Genomic DNA, 9,674 nt, shown 5'->3' with positions numbered 1-9,674 from the left:
CAAAGAAATTAACAACAAAAAATAAAATATTAAAAGATTGAAGTATAGGGATTAAAAGATTTAGGCTAAATTACACTTTTGATTGGTCTATTTTTATACACCCACAATTTTGGTTCATCTATTTTAAAATAGAGATATTCAGTCCTTTTAATTTTAAAAATAAGAAATTTTGGTCATTTCTTCAAATTGACATCTATTAATGATTAAATTTTAATGCTTACTCATATTTAATTAATGTGTCATTTAGGAACATGACAGTTGTAGGTAAAATAAACTAAAAAATAACATTTAAATAAGATTTATTAATAAAATAAATATAATGACTCATTAAAATAGATGCATATTCTTTTTTTATTTTTTATTTTTATCCCTACTCATCACATCATTAAAAATCATGTTACGTAAGTGGTAACAGATTATCTAACAACATTAGAATTTAACAAACATAAGTCATCAAATTAAAATTAATAGTAGACTAAAATTTTATGTATAAAAATAGGGGACTAAATATTTTTATTTTAAAATAGAAAGATCAAAATTATAGATTAATAAAGATAAAAACTAAAAAATTATTTTAAAATATAAAAACTAAAAGATAAAATAATTAAAATTATCCAACTAAAAAATTATTTTTAAAATAAAAAATATAGAAAAATAAACCGAAAAATACACATAACTATTCACTTTGTTTTTGTTAAATAAATTTAAATATTCGTTATTCAATCACATCCAGAAGACAAAAATGTACACGAAAGAGATATGGAATCAACGTGGGCCTGATTTATACGTGGTTGTGAATGAATCGTGTATTTTTTTTATTTTATTTTTTTTCTCCATCCGAAAGTGTATAAATAATAGGCGAGAGTATGCAAACTTTTGGTCGTGAGGAAAAGAAAGATCAAGACTTGGTTTCTTTGCCCACTTTTCTGTCTCACTCAGTTTTCGATCTTAGCGACAGAGACACTAAAACATAAGCAAGTTGAAGAGATGGTGAAAAACACTTTCTCTGATAAAACTGGACTTAGGAAAGGAACATGGACACCACAGGAAGACGAGAAATTGATTGCTTATGTTACCAGATATGGCCACTGGAATTGGAACCTTCTCCCCAAGTTTGCAGGTAACTAATTAAACTCTTCTATTACATACCAGCTCAAATCAATCATCATGCCAGAAACTATGAGCACCATTACCATCATCAACACATACCAAATACCAACTCATGAGTTTTCTACGGATTTTTAATTTTAATTAAATTGTCATTTTTTCTTTATGAAGGTTAATTATGCATGTAAAATGGATTGGTTTTTCAGGTCTGGAGAGGAGTGGAAAAAGTTGCAGGTTAAGGTGGCTGAATTACTTAAAGCCAGACATCAAAAGAGGAAACTACACTAAAGAAGAAGATGAGACTATCATCCAGCTGCTCCAACGTCTCGGTAACAGGTATATGAAATGGGGAACGCTACTAAATAAATGGAGATTATCTTAGAATCATGCCTTATTATTTTCTTATTAGTAGATTCTATTTCGAATAAATCTTTCTTCTGATAATCATATAACCACGTACTACCATTAATTAACATATGTATATTATACTTCTTCTGTCTTTTATATAACAGTAGTTTACGATTATTTTACATAAATTAAGAAATATAATAATTTACATATATTTTTTTGTTATACACTCTTTATTTTTATATCATAACTAGTGATTTAATTTGTACTTATTTTATATAACTAAAATTTATAATAAATTATATATAATTAAATATAAATATTATATTATAGTAAATTATTATTTTTATTTATTGATAATTTATCAAAATAGACCAATAGGACATGGTTAAAAGATGACTAGTCTATACTAAAGATTATGTCTAGTTAACTAAGTGACAAACATATTAAATCAACTAGAATTGTAACAAGAACTTTTAAATGACATTATGAACAAGCAATGAGAATATAAACAAGATTACTAGTTGGAGTTACACAAAGATGATAAATTAGAACTCAAGCAATCGACTTTTGACAAACAAAGGAATAAGTTGCACAAAGTTCAAAGTACAACTAAAAGACTCAACATCACATGAAGAAAGTTTTTTCCAACGATTTCTAGTTGGTTGGCATGGAGTGTCATCCACCATTACTCACACTTAAGCTATAAACAATAGTGATACCAGGGATGGCAAAACGGGCCAGCCTGGCCCGTTTTGGCCCGGCCCGTCATTGGCCTGCCAAAAACGGAGCGGGCCGGCCCGGCCCGCCAATGTAAAACGGGCTGGAGATGCTGGCCCGCCCCACCTAAGGGCGGGCTGGCGGGCCAACCCGCTTACAAAAATAAAAAATAAAAAAAAATGAAAAAAAATATATTTTATGGTCAAATAAAAAAAATTTGCTACAAATAAATAAATATAATCATATGAAATTAAAAATGCATACATATTGTACTTAATATATGTTCAACAAAAACAAATTACAAACTTAAAACAAAATCAAATAGAAATTAATCCATTTACACCAAAATCAAAACCAAATTATAAACTTACAAATTATTTATAAACTAAATTTTTGGATAGTCCACAAAACAAGTTTAAATACAATTAATTAACTTTAAATTTTTATTAAGAATATTAGAAGCACTCTTGAAAGAAGTTATCTCTACTTTTTTTCTTAATCATCTTCATCTTCATCTTCTACATCAAAATAAAATAAACATAAAAATAATTAAATTATAAAAAAAAAATATGCGGGCCGCGCGAGTTGTGGCGGGCCGGCCCGCTATTTGGCCCGGCGGGTTGGCGGGGTTGGCGGGGCGGGGTTGGCTGGTTGAAATGATTGGCCCGGCCCGCCAATTTTTGGCGGGCCAACGGGCCGGCCCGCGGGCCATGGCCCACTTTGCCATCCCTAAGTGATACCACCCATAACCACTACTTCTTACATAAGCAAGAAGTATCAAAACAAATAAGTAATAAAAGAATCAAGAAAAACATGCATATTACAACACAAATTCAATCACAAATAAAAGTACACACAAAACACATATAATCATGGCACATAACACACAAGTCCGATTTGAATCAATCGGGCTCTGATACCACTAAATGTGATACTTTCTACCTCACATGCATACATATAATAACATAAAATAATAGTTTCAAAAATAATACTTCATTCATGTGCCACATTCAAATTCAACATAAAAAACTAAAGCCAAGTAAACTATTACTATGAGTTCAAAACACTTTGTGGAAACATTTTTAAACAAACTAAATCCAAAAGTCCTAATTCAAATAAGAAAGAAAAATAATTCTTATACTAATAACCCCGATGCCATATTCTAGTATAGTAGTTCCATCAATAACTAAATTCCTCTAAATCAAGGTTACTTGCATAGATAAATCCAAATAACACAAAGAAACAGGGGAGTGAGAACATATCTCACTTCGAATAATGGTGTAGGAAAAGGTCGAGTAGCCACACACATACTAAAGTACATAACATAATCGTATAATTCATATGTTAATAATTAATATCAATAAATTAATAAGCATTTATTCACATTCTAACACTCAACACTTTATCACATAACAATTAATTGCACAAAATATGTTATGTTTATGCAAGAACAAGACTCTCCTAACTACATGCATGTTGCGCTAGTAAAAAACTTTATCACAGCCCGAAAGCTAAGTAGTCTAGGAGTACATGTCGGGTCAAGTCATTACAAAACTCTCAGTAAAAGAAAATACACCAGTGGCACGTCAATATAACTATGTTGGCTAAGTTTTACCCCATACACACAATGTGGCATGATTGAGACTCCCAAACCTAGTTATCCCCAAGGTCATGGAATCCCCAAGCTTTTACACGAGGGGGACCTTCCCTGGCAGTGTATTTTACATCGTACCCATCACACAAAAAACACTTTTATGCAAATGATGATGTCACACATAAACTCTAATGCACAACCAACAAATCTTAGTCATGTTATACATATTTCATATTTCACTTCACTGCTAAGTCATACTTAGGCTTGCTCACTTATTCTATTTACACACATCACATGTCTCATAACTCATGAATTTCAAAACAAATTAAGCATTTAATGTCGCTCATACATTCTCAATTCTCATTCTTAGGCACATCACATACTATTCATTCACCTCACATTTCATAGATAACTCACTCTCACATTCAATAAATCATGTAATTCATTCAACATTACTAAATTAATTAAAAACACAGTTTTAGGTATACAAGTCGCAAGTATAGGACAGTGCCTAATGTGGGGTGCCCTATACTCGGTGCAAAGGAGGCCGCGAGCCTCTAAAAGGATTACGTTTGACATGATTCTTCCTGTGCTTGGCGAGATCACCACAGGGATTTCCCTGGAGCTCCCATGCTTGACATGAGTGAACTCATGCCTAACATCATCAATCCTGTGAGCATTTCATGTTTTCGCATTCAGCAAGCCCAATATGGTGCTTGACGCGGTATTAGTAAAGTCATATTTTTGCATAATTCACATTTTACTCACTACAAGTTTGGGTTCTATTACTATTACAAAATCATGTAATTAAAGGGTATCTATAATCTAATTTATTCTCATTTTTAGACATACAATTAAACATTCAATTTACCTCTTACTCAAGGATTTAGATATATCCTTAGGGTTCCCTTGAGAACTCACTTGCACTCATAGATTCACAAATAGAGGCAATTAAATTCATAAATTAAGAGAACAATTTCAATATAATAACATGTTTAGAAATCAAAGAGGCATTATCTACATGTACACGTATCCATTACAATCAAAAACAAGAATTGGGTTTAACCCCTCAAGCATACAAATATACACAACAACGGGATTGAGACCAATCTTACTACCCAATAAATAACCCATACCTCGGAGTGAGGTTCGCACCCTCTCCCTTACCTTGATGGATGTCAAGCTTCATATGTGAATCTCCAAGATCATCTTTGGTTCTCATTCCTCAATGAGAAGTAAGAAGATGAAAATCCTCAAAAGAATAACTTTTATTGCAAAATATTTTTCTCTAACTCTAAAAATCCTTTTGACAATCCAACCGTTGAAAATGTAGAATAATTTTCTAAAAACTAATTGTCCAAAAATCAATTTGATCGAACAACGAATGAAACTTTGACAACAATTCTAAGATCACTGCCTGTAGATGTGCGAATTGAACAATCAATTTTCTATATTCTTTTAACTCTTGTGTTTTGTTGTTATTCTATCTTAATGACAACTCGCTCTCACCTCTTTAGAGCATAAAAATGCATGTTAACTATGAGAGGCAACCCTAGACAACTAATCTATAAATAAGAAATACAAAACCTTAACCCATGTATAACCTAACGACAAAAACTCATTAATTTATCGTTTGTTACTCCCATCTTGAAATTCAAATAATTATCTATTATAATTAACTAGAATTTTTTATCATTAAATCTTGTTATCAAAATAATCCCACTTAATTAATTCAAAATTATATATAAATAATAAGATAATATCTTTTCAAATAAATAATTTTGAAATCTTTATTTTCCTTCAAATACATAAGATAATATCTATTCAAATAATATAATTTTGAAATCTTTATTTTTCTTATCTTAAAACATTTTTATCTACAAAACCTCTCGATCAATCAAAACCATATATAATCAAAATATGTAAAAACAATCTCTAACGATTAATATAACAAATAGTTTTACAAATCTATCTTTAATTAACAAAAATACTCATAATTATTTAATAAGACTTTAATGCAATTATAAAATTTATTTAATTAATTAAAAAATATTTTTTTTAATAATTTTAGTAAATTTAAGATATTACAATTTACCTAATTCGTTCATCTCTCATAATAAGACTCTCTTCTCCCTAGATATGCTCTATATAATTAACAATTTAACATATACTGATATAAAAATATTTTTCTAATTTTTTTGTTAATATATGTTTCTTTTAAAGGAGAGAAATCAAATTATACTGACGTAACTTTCACAATTACTACACCGTTCAATAACTTTATATAAAATGTGAATTTTGTCAATTTAACTATTGAACTATAACTTTATATTACCTTGAATATATATGTCAAATTTTGTAAAAATTAAAATATAAAAAATAAAATTATTCATATATCAGTATGTTTTAAAATAGACTTAATTGTGTTTTTAATCCCTCAAGTATTGTAACTGTGCAATTTTGATCTTCAAGATTTTAGTTGAATAATTTTAGTTCTTAAAAGATTGTAATTGTGTGATTTTAGTCCCTTAATTCTTAATAGAACAATTTTAGTCCCTTAATTATTATAATTGTACGATTTTAGTCTTTTTCATTAAAAATTTAGTAATTTTAGAATATATATATATATATATATATATAATATTTTAAAATTATATAATTATTTTCTTATTTAAGTTAACATATATTATAATTTTTGTTAATATATCGAATGATATATATTTATTATTACTAAATAAATAAAATTTATATATTATTAGTATTTTAATATTATTGATAAATTAATATCAATAAATATTTTTAGTATATTTATAGATAAACTAATAATTTGATAAATATGACTTAGTATATATTAATATATTTTTAAAAAAATATAAATATATAAGAAAAGATATGTATATTTCTAATTAATATACTTATATTTTTGTAAAATTATATTAGTATATAATAAATTATATTTATCAAATTATTAGTTTATCTATAAATATACTAATAATATTATTGATATTAATTTATTAGTAATATTATAAAATAATAATATATAAATTTTATTTATTTATTAAAAATAAATATATATAATTTGATACATTGAAGAAAATTATATTATGCGTTAACTTGAATAGACAAATAATTGTATAATTTTAAAATATTGTATATATATATATATATATATATATATATATATTAAAATTATTAAATTTTTAATGAGAGAAACTAAAATCGCACAATTATAATATTTGAGGGACTAAAATTGTTCAATTAAAAATTGAAAAACTAAAATTGCACAATTACAATCTTTTAAGGACGAAAATTACCCAATTAAAACTTTGAGGATCAAAATTGCTCACAATTGCAATACTTGAGGGATAAAAATGTAATTAAACTTTTAAAATACTAATATTTAAGTTAAAAATTGTTAATAACTATACTAAATATTAATAATTTAGCTAAATTTTTATATTTAATTAATGCACTTATGATATTTTGTTGTTGTCACATCACATTATGTTATTGATACCATCTTAGATGTTAGGCCAAAAATAAAAATGTTGAACCAACTTTCTTTTTCTGGTAGAAAGTATAATGACCCAATTTAAACAATTAATTTAAGTTTCCAAAAAATAAAACCTAATTTAAGCAATTACTTGAAATCCTAGAAATTAAAATCACTCATTTATCAAATTATAGGGATTAGGGATGTCAACGAAATGGGTGGATATGGGCAGTAGTCCCCTGTAGCGATGATAAATAAACATGTATCTATGAGTAATATTCGAATCCGTCCCAACTTTAACAGGAAATATCCTGGTTGACCGAATACGGGTACGGATAAAATCTAAAATATTAAATTGGGGCAAGGATGAAGACGAGTATATACTTACCTACTTTGTCCTCGTCCCCATCTCAACTCTCGGTTTAATACTCGTTCTCGATTTGATTATTTTAAAGACATTAATAGTCGACTCTAATATTTTATGGAGATCATACCTTTTCTTAATTTAAACTTTTAATAAAAAATATTACAAAATTAATAATATTAAAAAAAATTGAGTTCTTATTTGGTTTAGAAAAAATCAGGAAGAGAAAAATACTGTGTATGATTTTCACATATTTTTAATTAGATGTTTCCACTCATTGGGAAGAAATTGAAGAGAAAAACTTTGTGTGTGCATTTTTACTCATAAATTTGTCTCCAGCTATATTATTTATAACGTGATTTAAAGCTTTCCTTCTTGTTATATATGCAGATGGTCTACAATTGCTGCTCAACTGCCGGGAAGAACAGACAACGAAATAAAAAACTATTGGCACACCAATCTCAAGAAACGATACCAACAGAGCTCGAACATATGTAGCAAAATTCAAGTATCCGAGTCAAAGGATGAAACTCCGGTCGTAAAACCAGATCAAAACAATATTAATAATGTACAAGTTCCTTTCCAAAACTTTCCACCAATTTCTCGATTAACCGATTCATGCATGACGTCATCCTCGAATGAATTCTCCACAACCACACAAAATTTTGATTTTGTGGATGCATACCAAGACTCCATGAGCGAAAACTTCTGGTTGGAAACATATGTGTTTGACACTTCTTGTGATCCTTGTGATATTTTTGTGGGTGAACCCCATTGCTTTAGCCCTGTGCATGATGTACAACTTTGGTGTCACGATAATGAGTTTTGTGACATTGAACAAAAAGTGATGAATAATGTGGATGATGAAGAGACATTGTACAAATGAAGAACATGCACAACTCAAAGCTTCTGTTTCAGACAGACAAAAACAAAGTGATTGTCGCCTCGTACGCTCATGTTAATCGGTTTCACCAAACAAATGAATAAACTGTATATATTTTAATAAGTAGAAATAACAACCACAACAAGAAGGCCACTTCTTTATGCATGTTACTTAAACTTTTCATCAGGCCAATCCTGGTTGTTTTATTTGATTTTGTAAACTATCTCTTCATCTTATGTTTTTCTTAATGTTTTATATAATAAGTATTAAAAAACTGAATGTATTTTACTTTTTGCATTTGATTCCTTTTTAGTTAAAAAGTAAAATAAAGGTAAAATTATATTTTTGTCATTTATCTTATTTGTTAGATTTATTTTAAATTTTATCCTTTAAAATGTTCATTCTAGTTATTTATTTCTTAAATTTAGATCAATTTGATCCTTTTGGAATAATGATTGTTTTGAATTTTAATACATGATTTTGGATTATTTTTTTACTCATTCAAAACTTGAAATTCATTTCATTAAACTCACTTTTATGAATTATTAAATACAACTAAATTTTAAATAAAAAATATCATAAATATGGTGAAAATCGCATAAAAATAAGATCAAAAGATAATTAAAAATTCAACAATTATAAGTTTACATTATTTTCTAATTGCCTATGAGATATATTTTTCACTTGATTTTTATTATATTTATAACTTTTATGAATTTGGAACATTTATTGAATTTCATAGTATTTATATAGTTAAATCTATTCCCTTAAAAAAATATAGTTAAATCTATTATTATAAGTTTCACATCCTAAATTAGACGAAAATGATTTCAGAATTATATCATAAAATTAAAAATTATAATTATTTTAAAAGAATCAAATTAATCTAAATATAAAAGATAAAAGATTAAATGAATAATTTAATAGATAAATGACAAAAATAAATCTTAAAAAAATAATAACTGAAAGTATAATTTAACCTAAAATAAATTATAAAAACATGTTATGAAAATATTGATAATTATTGTAACTTTTAATTAATAACTCAATTTCATTAATCATATGAATAATATTAAATAAAATAATTAAAATACCTAATATAATAAAACATACATTTTAAATTAAAAATATCTAATTAATAAATTATATTTTTCATAATAATGAG

General features: G+C 27.0%; 1 protein-coding gene across 1 annotated transcript; it reads left to right on the top strand.

Annotated features, from left to right (window-relative positions):
- The first annotated feature begins 853 nt into the window (after positions 1-853).
- On the top strand, positions 854-9,249 carry LOC109806540 (transcription factor MYB63). Its single transcript, XM_020368975.3, has 3 exons — positions 854-1,120; positions 1,314-1,443; positions 8,017-9,249. Exons 1-3 carry the CDS (start codon positions 988-990, stop codon positions 8,510-8,512), a joined length of 759 nt encoding a protein of 252 aa, XP_020224564.1. The 5' UTR covers positions 854-987; the 3' UTR covers positions 8,513-9,249.
- Positions 9,250-9,674: the final 425 nt, after the last annotated feature.

The sequence above is a fragment of the Cajanus cajan genome, chromosome 10 (assembly GCF_000230855.2).
Source record: "Cajanus cajan strain Asha chromosome 10, NIPB_CcT2T_4, whole genome shotgun sequence".
NCBI lineage: Eukaryota > Viridiplantae > Streptophyta > Magnoliopsida > Fabales > Fabaceae > Cajanus > Cajanus cajan.
Note: the sequence above shows the minus strand (reverse complement) of the source record. Positions and strands in the feature narration are given on the sequence as shown.

Excerpts from the sequence above, each read along its gene's own strand:
- LOC109806540 (XM_020368975.3), top strand. The coding sequence starts at position 988 with ATGGTGAAAAACACTTTCTCTGATAAAACTGGACTTAGGAAAGGAACA. Across the intron at positions 1,121-1,313 it reads CCTTCTCCCCAAGTTTGCAG|GTCTGGAGAGGAGTGGAAAA; the intron begins GTAACTAATTAA and ends TTGGTTTTTCAG. Across the intron at positions 1,444-8,016 it reads CTCCAACGTCTCGGTAACAG|ATGGTCTACAATTGCTGCTC; the intron begins GTATATGAAATG and ends TTATATATGCAG.